Source organism: Plutella xylostella, chromosome 4, assembly GCF_932276165.1.
Source record: "Plutella xylostella chromosome 4, ilPluXylo3.1, whole genome shotgun sequence".
NCBI classification, from domain to species: Eukaryota; Metazoa; Arthropoda; class Insecta; order Lepidoptera; family Plutellidae; genus Plutella; species Plutella xylostella.
Window position 1 is genome coordinate 758,071 of NC_063984.1, and position 23,945 is coordinate 782,015.

General features: G+C 41.7%; 2 protein-coding genes across 5 annotated transcripts; both read left to right on the top strand.

Annotated features, from left to right (window-relative positions):
• The first annotated feature begins 197 nt into the window (after positions 1–197).
• Positions 198–2,964, top strand: LOC105386638 (signal peptidase complex subunit 2). Its single transcript, XM_038121342.2, has 5 exons — positions 198–358; positions 506–571; positions 968–1,101; positions 2,136–2,288; positions 2,657–2,964. The coding sequence occupies exons 1-5, from the start codon at positions 326–328 to the stop codon at positions 2,838–2,840; spliced, it is 570 nt and encodes a 189-aa protein (XP_037977270.2). The 5' UTR covers positions 198–325; the 3' UTR covers positions 2,841–2,964.
• Positions 2,965–3,396: 432 nt separating this feature from the next.
• On the top strand, positions 3,397–23,636 carry LOC105386637 (glycerol-3-phosphate dehydrogenase, mitochondrial). 4 transcript variants are annotated; one of them, XM_048629286.1, is made up of 18 exons: positions 3,398–3,699; positions 8,567–8,661; positions 9,590–9,758; positions 10,732–10,816; positions 11,233–11,370; positions 14,268–14,431; positions 14,880–15,013; positions 15,339–15,496; positions 16,892–17,085; positions 17,404–17,598; positions 18,087–18,208; positions 19,608–19,744; positions 20,149–20,227; positions 20,348–20,422; positions 20,773–20,961; positions 21,852–21,950; positions 22,693–22,850; positions 23,206–23,636. In XM_048629286.1, exons 2-17 carry the CDS (start codon positions 8,569–8,571, stop codon positions 22,825–22,827), a joined length of 2,166 nt encoding a protein of 721 aa, XP_048485243.1. In that variant the 5' UTR covers positions 3,398–3,699; positions 8,567–8,568; the 3' UTR covers positions 22,828–22,850; positions 23,206–23,636. The 4 variants fall into 4 exon arrangements, with proteins under 4 accessions (XP_048485237.1, XP_048485243.1, XP_048485228.1 ...); XM_048629280.1 differs by lacking the exons at positions 20,348–20,422; positions 21,852–21,950 and adding an exon at positions 21,435–21,533 and having other exon boundaries at positions 3,397–3,699; positions 20,149–20,302; XM_048629271.1 differs by lacking the exon at positions 20,348–20,422 and having other exon boundaries at positions 20,149–20,302.
• Positions 23,637–23,945: the final 309 nt, after the last annotated feature.

Below are 23,945 nucleotides of genomic sequence, written 5' to 3' on the forward strand. Positions count from 1 at the left end.
TTTTGCAACACCCTGTATATAACTGCAACTTATATTCCTTGTGTTTGATTCTACTAATGTGTACTAATGTGATGTGTGTCTGGTTTAGATTTCCCAAGAACTTCTCATATAAAAAGTCCTTAAGATTTCCTTAGTCGAAAAGTTTTTTTTGTGATCTGTGTGCACCATGTCATGTCTATGATTTCAACGTCATCATACAAACGTCAACGTCATACAATGTCAACTTGACAAACTAAACAAATTGTGAAATTGTTGCAAAGTCGCCGCTACTAAAAATTTAAATAGCTAAAAATACAGCTAGTAAATCATAAGATTTAATACCAATATGACTGAAACTAAAAAGACAGAGACACCAGAGGTAAAGTTTATGATTATCCTTACACAGAAGCAGCTATTTTATGTGCCTTACCGCAACGAAAGGGACACGTCACGTATTTACAAGTTTTCATTTTATTTCGTGTTTCTACTCAGTAATAATGATTCTACTAATGTATTATTGTTCAAGGTGGTAAAAATCAACAAATGGGATGGAGCTGCGGCCAAGAACGCTGTAGATGATGCCGTCAGAGAGGTGAGTACATTTTATACAAACCCTCATGTATTCACGCTTGTTAAGCATAGCGGTGGGCACTATGACACGACAGACATACCGATGATGTCCATGATCCTTAACGTCTCTCGCTACATTACCCTGTAAAAATATCATCCACAATATGCACAAGCACATGCCACAGTGGTTGTGTGCGATGTGGATGAGATTTTTATTTTATTGCCAGTTATTCAGGTATGTTATAGAAAGACTGGAACAGCCTGCCATAAATAAGTGGGCTATTTTTAACCGACTTCAAAAACAGGAGGAGGTTCTCAATTTGTCAGGGATCTTTTTTTATTAAACCTGCGCCGCAATATCTTGGCTGAATATATTTAACAGGAAAAACTACTAAACTATATTATTGTCTACTTGCAGGTCCTGACTGGTGACCTGAAGTGCAAGGAGAGCTTCGCGCTGATTGACGGGCGCCTTTTCCTTTGTGCACTTGCAGTGGGTGTTGCTCTCTACGCACTGCTGTGGGACTATCTCTACCCATTCCCACAGTCCAGGTATGGTTCACTAATCATTTTCACTTTTCTTTTACTGTATTACTGTAGAAAATTTATAACTTGAAAGATAAACTCTTACACAAACAGGACTTAGTTATACATACATACATACATCCATCCTGACGTCCCTCAGCAGGGACAAAGGGCTTTGAGAAGATTTCTCCATCTGACTCGATCTTGGGCAGCGGCTGCGAGATCCTCCCACTCCATCCTCATAACCTTTGCCTCACTCTCCACAGAACGTCGCCAGGTTGTTTTTGGGCGGCCTCTTTTACGGCTTCCAGGTGGCTGCCAGGTGAGTATGCGCTTCGAAGGAGTTTCTCCAGGTCTTCTAAGGGTATGCCCCAGCCACCTCCATTTTCTAATGAGGATTTCTTGGTCGATAGGTTTCTGCTTAGTCAGTCTCCACAGTTCCGCGTTCAAAATGGTTCGTGGCCAGTAAATCCGCAGGATTCGCCTTAAGCATTTGTTGACAAATACTTGTAGCTTGCTGGATAGGTCTTTCCGAACGAACCATGTCTCGCAACCGTATAACAGGACTGACTTCACGTTAGACTCGAAAATCCTCACTTTTGTTCGCCGGGTGATGACGCTGGAGCTCCACACTGGTTTCAACTGGGCAAACGCGCCTCTTGCCTTGTTCAGACGACTCTCTATGTCCAAGTCTGTCCCACCTGTTGGATCAACTACTCCCCCTAGGTAAGTGAATTTGTTAACCCTTTCAACGTCGACGCCATTGATTTGGAGCGGCTGGTCATCAAGGGACCGAAGGCGCATCTCCTTAGGACTTAGTTATGGCACACTGTATGTGGAAATACCTGTTTGTTGTAAACAGAAATGAGTCCCTTCACCATTAGTGAGCCTCTTCTTTATAGCTACATAGCACTTCAAAGGACAGTTATATCTCTTGCTGATGCCATACAATAGAATGTGCACATCTTAACATGTTTGTTTTTTATTTTTATTTATACAGAAACATTGTAATATAAAAGGTAAAACTAGTATGTGACTCAACCCCCACATCCTCCCCCCAGACTGGTGTTAGTGATCTGCGTGTCCTCGTACTTCGTGCTGATGGGGGTGCTGACGCTGTACACCACATTCAAGGAGAAGGGCATCTTTGTGGTAGCGCGCGAGACCGTTGCCGCCGGCACGCGTGTATGGGAGGCCAGCTCTTATGTTAAGAAGTAAGCCTATACTACATTCCAAAGTTTTCTCGTGAAAGAGTTACAAACATCTAGATCCATCCATACTTACAATATTTGTGCCTTGTGTCCATTCAGTAAAATGATAGAGCTTTACTGAATTTGAATTGAATTGAATTATTCCCAATCTCCGCTGGGGAGCTTTAACAGCCCCTTTATAGGTACTCTCATCTCATTGTCAAAAATTATGGGTCGATTACACCTAACGAGTACAGTGGCGAGTCATTGTCCTCGGCCGCACACTCGGTCACTTGATAGCCGTTCATTGGTCGAGGATCGGCCGAGGATACTGTCTCACCACTGTACTCGATGGTTGTAATCGACCCATAAACATCTTCTACCTTTCCCAGACACGACGACAAATACCACCTGGTCCTGGTCCTACGTGACACGAACGGCAAGTTTCGAGAAGCTTCCATCAACAAGTCCTTCGCGAACTACATCGACAGCTCCGGAGTGGTCGCTCAGGCCACTGTCACCAGCGAGATCACAAGACTCTACAACTCACTGCTGTCAGAGAAGAAGGAGAAGTAGAGCTGTCTCGCTCTAACACACAGCCCAGAGGATAAGGACGAATCTCGTCTCTCGCTCTGGCGTATAGCGTAAGCGTCTGTCGGATGTAATCTTCATGTTTCGAATAAAAGCGTGGTATGACAGATTTTTTGTTTTTGTATCTTGGAATTTTAAGTAGTGGGATTTTGGTGCTGTAGTTTAATACGTGCGGATAGGGAAAAAATATAAAAATGGCGGTAAAATTTATGCGATGTTTATACTATTTACTCTCTGCGGCGGCCTCCATTCATATTCGGCGGCATTCAATTATATTGTTTCAGTGTCCGCACGTACTTTATAGTAGTAGTTTGTAGAAATGTAAATTTAGAAATTACAAAACAAATATGGATTCACCAAGGTTTCACTAAGTTTATGACCGCCATCTTTGAAACAGCGCCATCTACAAAAACCCGTGTGGAATTTTGAATGGCGTAGAGGACGTAGATGTTGCGCACGCAGCAAAGTTCAGAGATTCCAAACTAGATGTCGCTGCCTACCCGAAAGGGGCCGAGACGTATAGAAATTATGATTCACACGCAAAGCTCAAGATCGAATCAGTCGACAAAACCGGGCTTCAGCCGCCCGGTCGCGCGTCAATGTCATCGAATAATAGTTACCTTTAGTTAACTTACGTTCCAATAGTTTTAGATAACACACCTTGTGGCTAAAAATAGTGTAGTGAATGGACTCAAAAGTGGGTTGAAGAAAGCGAATTTCCATTTATGTAATACAGAAAATAGCACACAGCTCTGCCCTGCGTATTCGCTAAAATTGGGTTTCGGTGCACTTGTCCCATGAATCAAGGGTAGATTTTGGATTATTAGTGACTTAAATTAATCAGGTAAGTTAATAATTTATTTTTATTTGAAAGTGAATTTAACTGGGAGTGTGCAAATTGACTTTAGAAATTAATCTTAAAAAATATATTTCATTTAAATATAATACCTTTTTTTTATGTGTATATGATCTATAAAAATATTTAAAAAAATACAATAAGTACATAAATAAAAGTAGAAATATAAATAAATTTAAATATCTAATACAAAAAATTTGACGTAGCTAGTAGCTACCTACAATGTTTAAATTCCCATTAGGGCCGTAAAACTAGCAATAAACTTGGTCACGGTATCAAGTCACACCTAATGACATCATCACAATGCAACCCGGCCGTATACAGCTATAGAACCTTGTCGTAGTTAACTGTAGAGCCCGTATAAGCTAAAAACTATAGAGAACCTTCGGACGACCTTACCGTCTTATTCTCATTATGTAATTTAATACAAAGTAAGTACCTACGTATAAAATAAATATAAGTTCGACCCTTTACCTCTATAAAACATAATATTTTTCTTATTATCCTTAAGTTATAAAATAATATATGCGGAAGTTATTAAACTATAAGAAACCAAATAAAAACAAATCTGCTGCTGATATCTGTAGAAGGCTTTGACCTTGTTATAGATTTCAATGATAGTGCCTGTTATCAGAGTCTATTTTCCAGGAAACCGGCGCGGGAAAATAATCTCAGTTACCATCAATAAATGGAGGAATTTCCCAGGCAAAAAGCGACCTTATAGACAGCATTTTCCATGCTATAGTAGCGTAATAGTGTCGCTGTTTATTGGCGCGAATGTTAACAATTATACCACTCGGTTCTATTTGCGTCCTGGGGGTCACTGTATCTTGCGAAAAACCAAGTTTCGGATCGCTGTTGCGCTTACCACGACTCTATTTCGTTGTATTGAACGTACCGATTGAAAGACAGTTGTCGTTAGTTTGTTTTTTGTGAAGCTGAAGTAACCCTTCTGGCGTCGCCGTATTCTAGTACTAACTAACGAATACACGCGTAGATAATGCACACATAATGCCTACCGGTTAAAGAAGATACTGAGGTAATGAGACGGTTTCAATTAGCTAATCTATCAATGAATTTGGGTACCCGAAGTTTGTACCTATTTTAAAACATTGTAACTTAGTAGGAACTAATTACAAATGTACTTTATACGCGATTTAGTTCTAACTACGGTATATCGATAAAGTAATCTTAATCAGTTTAATGTATAGATTACCTACCTAGCTACGGTTTCATGGGTTTCACGATGTATTGGTACTAAGACTCGTTTTACCTCAGTATATTTAATAGGTAGACTAATTTATCATAATTAATCATAATCACCAGCTGATTGGTCTCAGTTACCGACACAGATAACGCTTACGGCGATTAGAAAATTCATTTTGGGCGAGACGAGATAACGCAATGCCAAGGCCGCACATTCACATTATTGTATTTTATGCACGAGATACGTGATTTAATAAGTTTTTTGCTTTTTTATTTTATTTTCTATTGCTTCTTGCTTAATGTATGTAGAAATATAGGTAATTTTATGAAAGGAAGGAGTCAAATACCGGTGTGGCTTATTACATGGGAAATAAAGATAGAGCGGCTTTGCTCTACATAGTAATTTTTGGACTCTGATTTTGATTTTGACATAAGTAAATTATCGAAATTAAATCTATCGCTGTATTATTGTTGTCAAATAAAGATGGCTATCACAGACCTACCACGACTACAGGTAGGTACTTAGATTTAAATTTCGATGACATGTTAGGTGCAACTAGCAAGTCACCCTAAGTTGATTTATTAGTATCTAAGCCTGTATCCTGCTACCTATCTACCTACTAGCAATGTGCATGCGCCGGTCGTGTGAAAGTCACGTGTTATTGTTAACTATTTTATACTACTGACTTAGATGAACAATAATATGAACAAGATGGAGTGTCAGTGTAAAAGAAACGTCTTGACAACTAAGACCCCACATCTATCACAGAGCTCCTATTTTGCTACATAGGGTGCTCATTAGGTTTGTCAGTAAAAAAATGCAGTCAGTTTTATTCTTTTTTTTTGTATGTGACTCACCATTATGTTCTTATATTGTTAATCTAAGACATTCTAAGACAACTGAACACGTTGTCTCAGTGTCAGTGCACGAGCAGAATAAAATTGGAACTGAATGCTGTGAATGCGACGAGTTTGCCAAAGCTCTCGTTTACTGCGTACGCCGGATCTATTGGATATCTGGAATTCCTTTACTTTGTTTCAAGCGGCGTTTTTTCGATGCAAATATATTCGTACTCGCTTTGGTGTCGTGAGTGTCACCGTTAGCTGCATATCTGAAAAACTGTGTTTGTTATAAAGGTGATTCCATCTAATCATATATTTCTTTTATGTTATCGTATTCTTACTATTTCACCATAATTCTTAATCGTGAGTTCATGAAAATAATACCGAATGTCATACCTACCTAGTTTGATATTGTTGATCAGCGAACTAAGTTCGCTGGTGTAACTAGCTAGACGTAGGTAGTCCGAAAAAAAGAGAAATTACCTAACTATAAAGTTAGGGTTTCCTCAATCGTATTTATAAACGATCCTTACGGGTAATCAAAGTAACCAAATAAATTGTGTTCCGGGTACAACAACCTACATAATGCGCTAAATAATCCTTCGACAGACGAACTCGTAGGTGGTTCCACAAAATGATCTCATACACAAAAGTATTATTAATATTATGTGAGCTGGTTCAAACTTGGGATAGCCTTGAGTCGATAAAACGATTTGTTATACTCACACGGTATAATTGATTATTTATGGTAAGTACTTACTTTAATTTAACTCAAGTGATAAGAACCGATAGTGACAAAAGGTTGCTTAACTTCCGTATTTATGATAATTAGTTCGATAGATTCAACGTACGAATGGAAGTGATGGAACATAGGACCTCTACATTTTTCTTCGTTTTGTTTTTTTCTTGATTTTTTTGCGACTGCGTCGTACCATTCGCACCCTATAGCTATTGCGTGAAAATAATATAAACAATGCTGTGAAAATTTCCACGAATATTCGACATGCTCGTATTGCATGTTTATGTGGTAAAATAGCTGCTGTTGCGTTTTATAATACTTTTTACTATGATTTACAAAGTCATAAGTAGGTATAGTGTAGGTACTTAGGTATTTATTTATAGTTGTCGGCTGAATGGCGTAGTGGTTAGTGACCCTAACTGCTATGCCGAAGGTCCCAGGTACGTTTCCCGGCTGGGGCAATTATTTGTTTAAAGACAGATATTTGAACTCGGGTCTTGGTTGTTGATATTTATATTTAGTATCTATCTATCTATGAATTTGTGTAAATATACCTATCAGTTGTCCGACACCCATAACACAGGTTCTGCCTAGCTTGGGGTCGGATGACCGTGTGTGAGATGTCCCCACAAAAAAAAGTACAGTAAATAATTAATTAATCTTGCAAACTTTAGGCTTGTAATACTTATTGAGATAACCAGAATATCCGTCTCGTAAAATTCATCGTAGTCAGACGACTGATAAGGAAATTCTTATTGAATTAAAACTACTCGCAATCTCAACACGTGTATACTTTGACAATAATTATTATTATCACGATATTCTATGTACCTAGTATCTATACTCAACATATACTCACATGTAGGAACATTGAAATAATGCCTAATTACGAGTAGCTACAGTGAGTGGAATAAAATACCGTAGTGACAAACCTATAAGTTATTAGGTACTTATAGGTTTTCTATCTAGCTATTGCTCTAGCGTTGGTCTCTAAGTTTCATGGGCACTTCAACCAAAGTACTTATATTATTACGTGAAAATCTAGAGGTGATTCAATTAGCTCTTGGTTTTGATCCTTATCAGCAGGGTCATCCATTACTTAAGCGTTTCTTTGATGACGTTCAAACCGGTTTCAGGATTGTATTACTAGTAACCTATGCAGTATGCATTTAGAACATCAAAATTGTTAAAGTGCTATTAAGTATACTTAATAATAGTAGTTATTAAGTATACCAATAAAGTTATACTTCGGCAATAAAACCAGTCGGCTACGGTAGTGATACTGAAGAAATGAGTGCACAACCACGTAATGCATTTAGTGTAGGTGCTCGTATCAATAAGTTATAAAACCCTTGATAAGTATCTACTCATGTATAATAAATGTATAAAGTGCCGCGCTCGTGATCATGCCGTGATTATAAAATAATATCTATGACATATTTTAATCTGATATAATAAGTGTTAAGTATACAATTAATTATAGTATTATAGTGATATACTTACATTCATGAAAGTACTTACATTCGGCATTTACCTAAGTAGTTATACCTACCTCAAGTAAAGATAAAACTATACCGAATTAGATTAACTAAACTGAGACACCTTAAACAAGTTTTTTATAACTTACTTAGTTAGGTATATTTATTTATTTTATTTTATAAAAAACACTACTCTTTACGTCTTATTTTCGCCAGATTCTGCACCTATGTGCAGATTTAACTCATGATAAATAATGCTTTGAAAATTCGCTCTAACTAAAATCACATTGCACAGCTAGGTGAAATATTTGGTCGTGTTAAATAATATTCATGGTACTATATCTACGGATAGGCATATAATGGTAGCTATTCTGAAGGCGGAAATTCTAATTTTAACGCTGTCAAACTATAAATTTTGCTAGAAAAAAATGACATTTACGGGAACACTCATAGAGTCGAATTTCAAGTAAAGAATTTAAGGTTTTGAGTGTTTTGACAGCTCTAAAATTAAAATTTCTGCCTTCAGAATCGACATCAATATTAATTTATCCCCAAACCTCCTTATCACCAGCATCTTGTTCTGTTGCAGCCATGTCTAGAAGACGGCTGCTGCTGAGCGGCGTGGCCGGCCTCTCCGGGGCCGCACTGGCCGCCTGGGCCGTGGCTGCCGACGACTCACCTGTGGTAAGTGGATCATTTGGTGGATTAGGTATCTGTATCTCTTTCTGTCTTCAGTCTGGGTAGATAAGTCCCTTGAATCCCTCCGTAGCAAGTGGACAGAATCTCAGTTGGATGGATTAGCAACCAGACCAAGTACAGTCGTGAATGCTTTAGCTAGGCATTACCAATTCGGTTAAATGGTTGAAGTACTTATGAAAATGGCGGAACACAATAAATAAACCTGTCGTATGCTATTCGTAGGCTTGTCACGCTTGTCAATACGACTACCATTATGGAGCCACCATTTTCATATTCTTTCTTTACTTACCTGCGTTATATCTAACTTTTACCAGTTTTACCTTTATGTATGAAGGTAGTATAGACTATTGAATTACATAAAGAAACATTGTTATAGGCATAGCATTGAATTTTGTCAAACATATCGTACTCAAATTACGATTGCGCTGCTGATGTTCCGTGATACTCGAGCCAAATCGATTTGGCAGGGAAGAATGCCTGCTGGCCACGCGAACAATGGTAATGGTATTATGTATACAAGACTGCAGGGCATATTTCCTTAATTAGGTAGAAGGTAGGGAATGCTAATGGGGTGTAATCCATCTGGTTGGCCTTATTAGTGAACCCTTCTTCTGCCTGTATCTACTCATCAAAATCCTCAAGACCTTTCCTTTTCTTCAAACTCCAACCGAAAAAGAGTGGTAGGTAATATAAGTTTTTCATGTGTATCTGTTTATGTATGTATGTAGGCACGTGTAGCTGCGAAATTCTGGACTATCTTATTCGAATACCTGATGGCGGCCTTGAACGAGAGTTCTCTTAGCCATGGTTATTCCAAATCGGTTCAGCTTATACCACCTATTCACGATATTAGATTCCAGTTTTTTCAGTAGGTAATATAATTATAATCAACTGTCAACTTCCTCCCCCACAGCAATGGTACAAACCCGCCATAGTCTCCGCCAAAACTCAGAGCAAGAAGCGGCCGCTGCCCCCGCGGTCCGACCAGATCAAGAACCTGCAGTCCGGCGAGGAGTACGACGTGCTCATCATAGGCGGCGGCGCCACCGGCGTGGGCTGCGCGCTCGACGCCTGCACACGAGGTAATGGACACCGTATTGTTAGTGTCAGTCGAGTAGTGTGTCATAGTGGTGCATTGTCAGAGAGTAGATCAAGAGGAGTACGACGTGCTCATCATAGGCGGCGGCGCCACCGGCGTGGGCTGCGCGCTCGACGCCTGCACACGAGGTAATGTATACCGTCCTGTTAGTGTCGGTCGAGTAGCGTGTCATAGTGGTGCATGGTCAGAGAGTAGATCAAGAGGAGTACGACGTGCTCATCATAGGCGGCGGCGCCACCGGCGTGGGCTGCGCGCTCGACGCCTGCACACGAGGTAATGTATACCGTCCTGTTAGTGTCGGTCGAGTAGTGTCATCGTGGTGCATGGTCACAGAGTACTTAGATCAAGAACCTGCAGTCGGGCGAGTGCGATCCGGAGTGTGGAGATGGAATTGTTACATTGCGTTTGGCAAAGGAATGCATAAGTGGAAATAGGGAGAAGTGCTGACGTAGGTACTAGTGTGTGTGGTGTACATACGAATAGTGCGTAAAAGTATGAGTCCTATATACTCTAAGGTCCTGTCGCCATTTTCATGACATTTCGTTTTCTCTAAAAAAAAACATGAAAACACTTTCCTGATTGATAACCTTCAACCTACTACTATCTTTGAACACATCGAACTACGGCGTTCATAACAAATCAATAGTTAACAACATGCCATTGAACTTCGTCAATAAATAAACGATGCCATGAAATCGATGAAATGTTTAGGTCTGAATATTAACTTGTGTGTAGAATTTTGCGTTTTCTGTCAATCATGCCATAGATAACCATAATATACCTAGGTATTAGTATCTAATTGTATGTTTACCTAGTTAGCTAGATGACTTCCAATAATATGTTGATCATGTCATGTTCTCTAGACTACTAAGCTAGACACAGGCAGTAAACATTTTCTGCAAAGCTCTACCTATACCTACTATACAACATAACTTCACCGTCCACATTTCCCGCAGGTCTCCGCACAGCGCTGGTGGAAGCTGATGACTTCGCCAGCGGCACTTCTAGCAGATCCACCAAGCTCATCCACGGCGGAGTCAGGTAACAAGTCATTGCTCAATAGGCATCTATCGGTATCAGTCGGGTTGCCCACTTACTCGACAACACTCTTAGCACAAGCTTGCTTGTTTTTGAGTCCACCAGCCTGCACTAGGCCAGCGTGGTGAACTAGGCCTAAAATCTCATTGGAAGGAGACCCTTGCCCAAGCAGTGAGGTGAGGACGTGATGAGTCATGATGATGAGGCATCTACCGGAGCGCTACCTCTGGCCCAGTTCCTCACTTGGGTAAATCTTGAGATCAGGAAAGCCATGATCTTTAGGTTCCGACGGTTTCCCATGTCACTCTAAGAATTAAATGCAGTGCGCTATTAGCGCGCCAACAATGGCTAAATTAAATGCCGCAAACTTTCTTTGCCTTTATATCCTTATCGACCCTCACGGAACCTTCGCCTTCCAGATACCTCCAAAAAGCGATCCTCGGCCTCGACTACGACCAGTACAAGATGGTGAAGGAGGCGCTGCACGAGCGAGCCAACATGCTGGCCGTGGCGCCGCACCTCACGCGCCCGCTGCCGATCCTGCTGCCGGTGTATCAGTGAGTTACATATCATCCCCAGTCCGTATGAAGCGGCCCCCAGCCCCATGGCTGACAGCTGCGATACGCAAGCAGATGGCATATCGGGACGCACTGCGCCGTAGACATAAAAAGGATCCATCGGAGGCTAATTGGAACAACTTCAAACACGCGCGTAACCGATGCAATCAAATGATTCGCAATGCAAAGCGTCGTCATATCCACGCGTCAGTCGAAAACTGCTCGTCAAAAAACCTGTGGCAATTTCTGCACTCCCTGGGTTTTGGAAAGTGTAGGAAAGACCTACCACTGGCAGTTGACAAGGACGGTCTCAATCGTCACTTTTCATCCCCTCCCCACATCCTTGATCCTCATACCAAAGCTCTCACCATCAGAAGTATTCAAGCTCTTCCTATTCCACCTTCTACTCCCTTCTACTTCGCTCCGGTTACTGAATTTGACATCAAAAGGATTATACTTTCCATCCCCTGCAAGGCGGTAGGCAGTGATGGTATAGGTCGTGACATGTTGCTCCCAATTCTTTCATTCATCCTATCTCCCATTACCTTTATCATAAACTTCTCCCTATCCTCAGGCAAGTTTCCGCTCCTCTGGAAACTGGCTTTCATGGTTCCTGTTCCCAAAATACCTGTTCCTGTCGAGTTTAAGCACTACCGTCCTATATCTATCCTACCATTTCTTTCCAAGGTGCTTGAACGTGTAGTGATGCGACAGTTCTCGAATTTCCTCTCGTACAATAATCTCCTTAACCCCTATCAGTCGGGATTTCGTCCATCCCACAGCACCTGCTCTGCTCTCATAAAAATAACTGATGACTTTCGTAAGGCTGTGGACGATCGCCAATTAACTCTCCTGACACTCCTTGACTTCAGCAATGCTTTCAACTGCGTAGATCACGATATCCTCCTGTCCATACTCCGTTCCCTCAACATATCAGGTTCAGTAGCCGAGTGGTTTACCTCATATCTGTGTGGTCGCCGACAGCGCATCCGGTCCGATGGCATTGAATCTGACTGGTGTGATGTCACTGCCGGCGTCCCGCAAGGTGGTGTCCTTTCCCCTATCCTTTTCTCTGTCTTCATTAACACTCTTGTGTCCGTTCTTAAGTTCAGCTCCTATCACCTATACGCCGACGACCTTCAACTTTATGTTACATGTGGTCCCGATGAAGTCCCTGAAGCAATCAACAGGATGACTGCTGATCTTGAAGCTGTCAAAACCTGGACAGATCAATTCGGTATCCTTGTTAATCCCTCAAAAACACAAGTCATGTTTATAGGCGGCAGATTTCACCTGGCAAGGCTTGCTGAACCATTACCGCCAGTTATATTTGATGGGATTAGCTTACCATACTGTGCTAGCGTCAAAAATCTTGGTCTCCACATAAAGAGCACTTTGTCATGGGAGCTACAAGTGTCTGAAATCAGCCGCAAGATCCATGCATCCATGCATGGGCTTAAGCGCCTACAGAATTTCCTGCCATACTCGACCAAAGTTACGTTAGTCAACTCCCTGTTGCTTCCTATTATTGATTATGCAGATGTGTGCTATCCTGACCTCACAGAAGAGCTACTTGACAAACTTGAGCGTCTCCTCAACTTGTGCATTCGCTATATCTTTGGCCTGCGTAAGTATGATCACGTCTCCGAATTTCGAAACAAACTCAAGTGGCTCAATATCCGTCACCGAAGGAATGCCCATATTTTATCCCTCATTCATAGTATAGTTTATAATCCTTGTGCCCCATCCTACTTAACAGAACGCTTCACGTTCTTCGACTTCTCTGACCGTCCTCAACGGTCAAGTCGAAATCTTCTCTTTCGTACCCCAGAGCATAATGCGGCAGGGTATTCGGATTCTTTCACTGTGACAGCGGTTCGCTTGTGGAACAGTTTACCGCTAAATATACGGCAGACAAAATCTATAGACATCTTTAAGGCCAAAGTTCGTCAGCACTACCTCCAAGTGCAGAACGATCAACAAAATTGATTTTAAATACTTATGTTTTATTTGATGACGATGATATTAAGTTATAGTTAGTTTAGTATATTTTGTATTATTATTAGTATGTATTAGGTATATTACAATATAATGTAGGAATATATTTATATATGTAGGTATATAATTTGTATAGTTATTATGTATAAGTAAGTATATCTCTGTGTCTTGTTTTAAGTAGATAAACTTCTCTCCCTCAGCCTATCGCACTACCAACCACTTTCTCGACATCACCAAAGGTTAACTGGTAGAGAATGCTACTAGCATTAAGTTCGCCTTTGTACAATGTTTTTTATGTGCAATAAAGAATTTATAATATAATAATGATCAGTACAAGATGCTGCTGCCGGTGTATCAGTGAGTTACATATTCACAACATTCATCCATTGCTGAACATTAATTATTATCATAGGACTAGCTGGACAAAGGGTTCGCCCAAGGAGTGTAAGGCGGACCTGAACGCTCTGACCCCGGCCATTCCCATGGGATGCTACGTCTCTAAGCTGGCGATTCAGCGGAATGAAGAGAATATCAGTCTATGTTTGCCAGTTCGTGACTCAAAAAATTACAACCCTACTTCTTACTTCATATCGCTGGTGTAGTAGAAGCTACCAAGTCTTTTATGATCCTTCGAGCCACATTCACAGTTAAAATGGACTGTATCCATAGGTCGCTGGGTCAGATCCGGCTCGAAGGACCATGAAAAGGCTTCTAATACCATCGATCTGAGCAACAGAGGCTATATCCCATTCCACGGGGAAAGACATCTGAGAGAACCCTTATTACATTCTAATAAGGGTAGTTTTTGTTTGTATCAGATGTCTTTTCCCGTGGGATGGGATATACAAGCCTTTTTAATATGTATAAAATAGGTTAATAACACCCCCATTCCCCCACAGATGGTGGCAAGTCCCGTACTACTGGTTCGGCATCAAGATGTACGACCTGGTGGCCGGGGACCGCAACGTGAAGAGCTCCTACTACCTGTCCAAGAAGAACACTCTGGAACTGTTCCCTATGTTGAAGTCGGATAATCTGTGTGGAGGGATTGTGTATTATGATGGTGAGTTTGGAAAGCCTAGTGACCTACTACATACTTAGCGAATAAAATATGGGATGTAACATATGATATAGGTACACTTTGAATTCAACATAATATTTCGTCTATCGAACGTTTTGTGCTAGTTGGCTGTGGATTAATCGACTAAGATCAATAAAATATGGCTTGAATTAATAGGTTACTTTTCCCATACCAGTGATTAAGGTTCAAAGCAGTGGTTCTTCTACTTAGCGTGTCGGTGACAAACACAAGAGCTGGACTAAGGTGGTTAAAAGATTAGCCCGGAAAATTAGTGTCAGTTGCTGACTGCCCATAGTGCGTTGAAAGGAGGTGACAAAAAGTCACGTGACTGAGACAAAGCCGACCCTCAGTAACCCACTTTCGCCCTCATCAAACCACTTCAGCAATCACCCAAACAATTGACAATCCACAACGTCCTTTCCACTCTCAGGTCAACAAGACGACGCGCGCATGAACCTGGCCATCGCTCTCACCGCGGCGCGGCACGGGGCCGTGGTCGCCAACCATGTGAAGGTCACCAAGCTGCATAAGCAAGCGGGCAAGCTGACCGGGGCTAGTGTGCGGGTCAGTATATATCTACTTCTTCTAGAATCATCAACATGTTAAAGGAGTTAGGCCGTAGGTATACAGAAAGGAAGCTGGAAACTTATAAGCGCTTACTTTACTATGGATATTTTTTCCGCGCATATCGATCTGGTTTGGCAAAGTATGGAAAAGTAAGCGGTTATAAGTTTCCAGCTTTCTGTATACGGCTTTAGGGTTGTCGGTCATCATCATCGGTCTGAACAACTATAACGGTCATATACCTATGCCGCCGGCATGAATCCGGGGGAAATTGGCCTTCTTAGTATTTAGTAGGTAGTTTAACTTTTACGTTTTTTGTTTCCAGGACGAGCTAACAGGCAAAGAGTGGGACGTGAAGGCCAAGTGCGTCATCAACGCGACGGGCCCGTTCACCGACTCGATCCGCAAGATGGACGACCCCTCCGTGCCCACCATCTGCTGCCCCTCGTCCGGCGTGCACATCGTGCTGCCCGGCTACTACAGGTGTGTACAGTGATGTGTTTCCGGGAACGCTAGCATGGGACGCAAGACACGCTCATTAAGACATCATACGGCCCGGATACTATAGGTATATATAGTTTTGTTTCCAGCTAGCCTTGCATGGGACGCAAGACACCAAGACGTGATTAAAGTGTTGAATCGCTTGGCCTCTAGAGCGAGCGCGACTGAGAATTTTTGACACATTTTGGAGTGCGCGTCTTGCGTCCCGTGCTATGCTACTATAAGGGCTAGCACGGGGCCCATTTAAGACGTGACAAAAGTTCTCCATCGCGCTTGCTACCTATTAAGGCTGCGCGATGTGAGTGAGCGCAATGCAAAACTTTTGTCACGTCTTGCATCCCATGCTAGGCTACTAGGACGAGCTAACAGGCAAGGAGTGGGACGTGTAGGCCAAGTGCGTCATCAACGCGACGGGCCCGTTCACCGACTCGATCCGCAAGATGGACGACCCCTCCGTGCCCACCATCTGCTGCCCCTCGTCCGGCGTGCACATCGTGCTGCCCGGATACTACAGGTGTGTGTGTATTTGTATAGGCGGTCACGCAGATAGCTGACCCCGCTGAAATATAAATAGGTATTATACGAAAGGTGACGAGTGACGATTGAACGAAAGGTGCCGTGAGTGACGTTTTGTATCTCGTGCTGCTTATTCAAGCTATTGCAAAATTGGTATAGTAAGTCAAAATGTGATGAGTCAGAGGGTCAATATCTGAACAACTTACGTACTTAACTACTGATTTGGAAAACCTTGAAAAAAAAAACTCTTATTGTAGTAAAAAGTCATATGTGAAAAAACCAAGCTGAGAATCGTCATATATGTCGGTCTGACCATCTGTCTGAATTTCAATTTGACCGGAACAAATAGTTGGGCTCAATTAGCATTGATAAATGTATCGCTTGTTCGAGGGCACAATCAAATATTTAAACAGGTCAAGGTCATTTCCGTTCAATAAATTTTATTGAGTAGTTCCTATTGTGTAACTTTAACTCATAACTCATAATGATAACCGATAACCCAAGTTCATTGACTATTTTTGAATGGAAGCTAATGTAAACAAAAACAAATAAATTGCTAGATTCTTACATGTATGACTGTGTATGCGTAATATGCCATATCTGGTTTGTCCCATATAGGAAGTAGAACATAAGTATCTACAATGTAGTACCTATAGGTTTTATAATTGCAAAAAAAATAATTGTTAAGTTACATTGGTCATACGGGGCCCAAGACGAGACAAGTGAGTTTTACGTCCCTTTCTTCGGATGTTAGTTGCTCGATATGAGCGACGAAAACTATTTGACTTACCTATCACCGTTACGCATGTAGCCCTAAAGACACTCTGTTTCCTAATCCACAATTCTAAACCCCTATTCCAGCCCCGAACACATGGGTCTCCTAGACCCGGCCACCTCGGACGGCCGCGTCATCTTCTTCCTGCCCTGGCTGAAGGGAACCATAGCCGGTACTACCGACCTGCCATGTGACGTCACACACAACCCCAAGCCCACTGAAGACGAGATTCTGTTCATATTGACCGAAGTCAAGAACTACTTGAATCCTGATGTTGAAGGTATGGGTGTTTTTTTGCATAGTAAATCTTTCAAATTGGTTGGAACGATTTCAATTCAGTTTTTTCCAAGACGTTCTTAGCTAACTCCATAATTTTTATCAAAATGTGTGCTGCCTTTAAATTTACATAAAGTTCCGGATTATTTATTAAATTCCGATTCTGTGATATTATATGTATGGAGGATGTGGCTGGCATCCAGCTCGCGCAGATGAATATCCCTATTTTGTTTCTAAATACACAGGGAATACCATCTTTTGAGCGCTCATGGAATTTACCACTCATTAATATTAACTGCACAATTTCTTTCTCCACCCCCAGTCCGCCGCGGCGACGTGCTCTCCGCGTGGTCGGGTATCCGCCCCCTAGTCTCGGACCCCAACAAGCCGGACACGCAGTCTCTAGCACGCAACCACATCGTGCACGTGTCGCGCTCCGGGCTCGTCACCATCGCCGGCGGCAAGTGGACCACCTACCGCTCCATGGCCGCCGAGACCATCGACGCCGCTATTGAGAGTAATTATGGCTTTTTATATGAGTTGTTGTAGGGAAGTAGTCTAGATAGGAAACAAGTTACGTTGAGAGGACGTCCGAAACGGATGCTCGTACGTCTGCGACGCTTCATAGCAACGAACTCTAGCGCTACCTAAAATATGTAAGTATCGATAGTCCACCGTGGTGGGCATGAAATGGAATGAAAACTAAAGACATTTTTTGCTACTCAGTTTACATTTTGGGTTCCTGGATCCCAAACTAGGATACCCTGTACTATGCCCAGCGCAGCAGGGGCTCTTTTTCTCGCTATTACCTATGCATAAAGCCGAATGTCCACTGCCGGCTAAACTAAGTTAGTTCGCATAGTTGAGCCAGTTTTTCATACGTGTGCGTCAGAGATATGTCAACCACTGGTGGTTTACTTGTCTAAGGTGTGCGTCCACAGCAAACTATGCACTATGTACGTGGACGTTCGGATTAAGTCTCATGGCCCCCCTTTCCCTCCCCAGGTGCGAACCTCAAGCCGCTGTACCAGGAGTGCCAGACAGACGGGTTCCTGATCGAGGGCGCGCACGGCTGGACGCCCACCATGTACATACGACTCGTGCAGGACTTCGGGCTGGAGATGGAGGTCAGTGTTATGTTACTTATTGAAACCTTTTACATAGCTTTACTACACCCTTCAGAAAGGGAAGCGCAGACAGGGCGGGCAGTACCTTAGGTTTAAGGACGTGCAAAAACGCCATCGAAATTCGTTGCGAAATTGACAATTCGACATGGGAAGAGCAAGCTGAGGACCGAGCCATGTGGCGGCATACTGTCAACACCAACATCTTTGAGTTTGAGGCTAAACAAAGAGCTGCTCTTGATGCCAAACGTGACGAACTCAGAACCACCAGCTGCCATACACTACCACTACTCCAATGGAATCCTGACATGTAGCCAGTGCAACCGCACGTTCACAGCCAAGATCGGCTACACAAGTCATATGAGGGCACACGAGCGACGCCCTTCCCAGCCGTAACAGTCGCCGTGACCGAACCCGGTCGGACAGAATCATCATCATCATCATCATCATCATACCCTTTTAGTCAAACTAGTGATATGAGTCAATCACCAAGTCGGAAAGGCTCAGTCAGTCTATCAGTAGAAGATTCATAGCCTATGGTTATAATAACCAAGACAACGCATTGGCAATTCAGTATAAAAAAAACACACATCGCAATAAAGTACTTCCCATGGGAATTCCGGAAATAAGTGTCTAAAGCACTCAGGGATTTAAAAATAACGTAGGTAAATAAAGTGAAAGTTGAAAGAGATTTATAAATATCAGCGGTCATTTTGCGCATCTATCTATTCATTCATCACCCTTTGATCGGCTTGGCTGCCCTAATTAATACATTGTGTTGTTGTGTGTCTGTCTGTCTTGGATCTGTGACAAATATGCGAGCATTGCTAAATGCAACGACCCGTTTACTTTGTAATACATACTTTGATTTACTTGTATGTGTATTTGATTGATCAACAATAGTGGTTAATTAATGTGTTTTCAAAATGGTTATTTTGAGTAGGCGCCTTTGTTTACTAATCTTGACACCAGCTTATCATATTGATCTCAGATTTTACAATGTAAAGTTTAGTTACTTTGTATCTAAAATAACTTTAGTGTTTCATTTCCTATGAAGATTCCTATGTAGGTACTTATTGTAAAGAAATACATAGACATTTTAAGAACAAAAGATCCTTTATCCATATAATCCCATGAGCACCTGGAATAATATAAGTACCTTACCTGGGTGGTATAATACCACTGGTATTTTAAGTACGATAGAATGGAGCCGATGAAGAATATAGATTTGAATTAAATACAGAATATAGACTTATCTCCCACATCTTTTCGCGAATTTTGACATTGTGATTTCATTTTCGGGCTTAAATAATAATATGCTTCACACGTAGGATTCGGCTTTGTATACCCTTTTTGCAGCACCCTATACACGAAGCTAACCCCCTCCCCCGTAACATTCCAGGTGGCCCAACACTTGGCCAAGTCGTACGGCGACCGCGCGTTCGCCGTGGCCAAGATGGCGGCCATGACCGGCAAGCGCTGGCCCATCATCGGCAACAAGATGCACCCCGAGTTCCCCTATATTGATGCTGAGATCAGGTACCATAGAGATTGTTAAGATAAGAAAGTACAAATAATATTTAGGATAAAAATTTGGATAAGTGGAAAAGTTTATAAAACGCGAATAAACCGCGCGGCGTTGAGAGTTTGTCTCATCTTCTCGCGTGTGTCTTATTGCGCTCCATGCTATGTATAATGTATATCAACATCATCAGCCCACCATAGGCCTCCCCCAAGCAGCGCCATAACACTATCTTCGGCCTTCCTCATCTATCTTGCACCTGTCTGGTCATCGGTCCTGCGGGTCGGAGGTCCTACGCTTACCTGCATGCATTTATTCAATCTAAAATCAAATCGCGCAAATCATCACACGATCGAATACTTTACCTACTATGGACCCAATTTGCAGTTTACAACCAACAAGAATTTATAACCTTTTCCAGATACGGCGTCCGCGAGTACGCGTGCACGGCCATCGACATGATCGCGCGGCGCCTGCGCCTCGCCTTCCTCAACGTGCAGGCGGCGGCCGAGGCCCTGCCCGCCATCGCGGACATCATGGCCGAGGAGCTCAACTGGAGCGACAAGGAGAAGCAGGTACTGGGACGTCACTAGCACACTCCGAGTGACCTCAACGTGCAGGCGGCGGCCGAGGCCCTGCCCGCCATCGCGGACATCATGGCCGAGGAGCTCAACTGGAGCGACAAGGAGAAGCAGGTACTGTGACGTCACTAGCACACTCCGAGTGACCTCAACATTCCGTTTAGGTATTGGAGAACCGTCAGGAGGTCTCGAATGCCGGTTATGGAACCCACCAAGTAGCAGATATACTGTCAAATTAGAAGTCAGAGTCAACCTTAAAGGCTTAAAGTTTATTACACATAATAGTTATGTTTTTGATTGATGACCGCAGTATGGAAGTATGCAATGGACGTCCAGCTCATTTTCTGACCAATGCAACTTACACCGCGTTATCAATTTAATTAACTGTCATGCAGACCAGCAGCGCATCAGTAAACAATATTTAAGACAATATTTTAATTTGCACTTCCATCTCCAAATTCCAGAGACAAATCAAGATGGCGTCCGAATTCCTCGCCAACGAGATGGGTCAGATGGTGAACCGCGCCAGCCGCGACAAGATCCCCATCAACCTGAGCAAGGAGGAGATCCAGACCTACATCAAGCGCTTCCAGATCATAGACAAGGATAGGAAGGGATTCGTGTCTATTAACGACATTAGGAGGAGTTTGAAGGTAATGCTTTGTGATGGTGAAAATTGGGGCATTATTATTGGTTGACTTACTGCCAGTTTCAATAACTCTATCTACCGATGATTGGTAGTTTCTTTCATATTATTTTGACAGGTTTTAACTTTTAATGGATCAAAATAGTATGAAAGTAACTACCAGTCATCGGTAGATAGCAGTAGATAGAGTTGTTGAAACTGGCAGTTAATGTGAAAACTGTCACAAAGGACTGGGGTTAAAAATTAGAAGGCTGAAAGCCTATATCTGACTCGGGTTCGATTCCCGTAACTTGATGATAGAAATTATATGTTTTTGAGATAAATAAAACATCTATCATGCTCTAGCCCCTCGTGATTCGTGATAGATTCAGAGAAATTTCTTCAAACTCTTTTGAAAAACTATATGACGTTCGACTACCTACATTAAAACCACATAATGATAATGAAACTTAAATTAAATTCACCAAGCGACTGTTATAGAGTATGGGTGTGAAGCCGACTGACAACGAACTGCGCGCCATTTTGTCAGAAATAGATCTGACATACCACGGACAGATGGAGATCCAAGATTACCTACAGGTAGACCTAAATACGGTCCATGTTCTCACGCAGTGTCGCTCGCTTGGGTGTCTACGTCCATTTTAGGGGAGGAAGACATGTTTCCAACAATATTTTTAACCTTTTGGAAACATACTAGTATTGTGTTCGAGACGCTTGTTAAAATATAGATCTAAAACGTGACATTGGCATAATTGAATGAATGATAAAAACAGAGACTGAATGATTTGCCAATCGCGTTCTAACTTTGAAGTTTGACAGGCGTCTCGAGGGTCCGTTCCATTACAACCAGCACGTTTTGGTCCGTTGTCTGAACGCGTCAGCTTGTGTTGTCCACAGGCCGGCGGGGAGGAAGTCAGTGGGGAGCAGTTGCACGAAATATTGAAGGAAATCGACACTAACATGAACGGGCAGGTCGAACTCGACGAGTACTTACAGGTCCATATCCAGTTGAAATTAGTTTTCTGTACTCTTGAGCACTGTTTTCTTTCTTTTGATTTCTTTTTTATTCACAAAGTCACATTATCAAGCATGTGCTGGCATGAGCATAAACTTATATTAAGTATGGGTGTAGTTAAATGTTTTGAGAACATTTTTAATAAGTATGTTTAAACAGAAAGATCATTGCATGAGTGAACTGGTAGAGATAATCACATAAGTGACATAATTTTACTTATCCTTTAATCTCGTTTTATCTTATAATTTTACCCATTGTTGTACTGACATCTACTAAACTTAATGCTTGACTAAAATAGCTATATTTGTACGCTTTGCTTACTTTTTACTAATTAGCTTCTAACACACTAACATTGTTGCACTTTAACATATTTATTTGTGATGATGATTTGGTTTACTGTGTATTAATCAAACTGAATTCAATTTACTTACAATACCGAAACCGCTTCTGAAGGCACTAATTTTCAATTTAGCACTGCCAAAATTCTACTTTACGATTAGCGTATGCGTAATGGTCACAGCACATATAAGCGAAACGTACTTAAAGGGATCGCCTATCCTAGACGATGCGTTTATGTTACGCTTAATCTGTGCTGAGATCCTAAATCTCATTCTCCACATTCCAAACATAACGTTTGCCAGTGCTACAACAAAAACCATTGCCTTCACAATCCGCTTCACCAACACTTCCAACAACCTATTCCTAACCGTCCTCTGAACACAGATGATGTCAGCCATCAAGTCGGGCCACGTGGCGTATTCCCGCTTCGCCCGCATGGCCGAGATGGAGGAGGAGCACCACGAACAGGAGGTGCTGAAGAAGAAGATCACGGTGGAACGCAGCGGCGGCGGCCTGTAGGCGGTCACGGAACTACTAATGTTGTAAGTTATAATGTCAAGTGAGGCATGGAAGCTGTGTATCGCGACTTACGACGAAATACTGGCTTAAGATGAATTTTTCTAACTCTATGTCGCGATGCACGGATTTTCATCTTTAAGATATGTTATGACAGTGAGGCATGAAAACTTTCGTAGTGTGTGTGTGTGTGTGTGTGGTTAAGATTTAATGAAAAATGAGGCTCAACATGACGCTGTAGACTCTGGCAAAAATACTATTATTATGAGGTGTTAGAGATTGGTTAGACTTCTTAATATTGAATCAATATTTTTGGTCATCTTTCATGTATCGCAGTATACCAGTAGCAAATTTTATAATTTAATATTTTTCTTCTTGCAGATCCGGATACCTCATTGGCTACATAGACCGTGGCGCCCCGACTCATCAAGTGCACCCTCAAGTATTATATCGTTAATCATCTTTATACATTTGAATGTAGATAAAAGTCGATATGCACATCCGATATTTCAATATTTATAAGAATTTTCAATATTGTAATAAGCAAACAAACTAACGTAAGGATTTGAGTTGAAGCAATACTTAAATACTATTGTGATGTATAATTATGTTTTTTTTTTCGAAAGTTTATTTATTCAGACGTTTTTCGTCTTTAGACATCGTTGTATTATTTAAATAAAAAAACAGCTAATTATTGGAGCAAGTAGTTATTCTCATACACTTTTTTCAATGTTATTATATACCTAGTAGGTGTAAAATTTTTGAAGATCTTTATGTGTTATCGTGCTGTTTAATAAATTATTTATAATTTACAAGCAATGTTTCATTTTGAATTGATTGAGTGACCCCAGTGTGACCTTTCCGTTCCGCCAATTATAACTTCGCAAGATTATGAGGATGTAGCGACACATGTTATAGTCACGTTTTGCAATGTCAGCTTTCTAGTAACTTCCAGTAGCGAACAATGCGCAGACGCTAGTCGTCTCGCGCCCGTCACTTAGAACACACTTAAGAAAATGTAATTTGGTTCAGTAAATAGTTTGGCCTCAAGTAATCTGCATTCTTCATTTACCATGGATCCCATAGTCACCCATTCTTAACCCTACATTGGTGACCTCCGA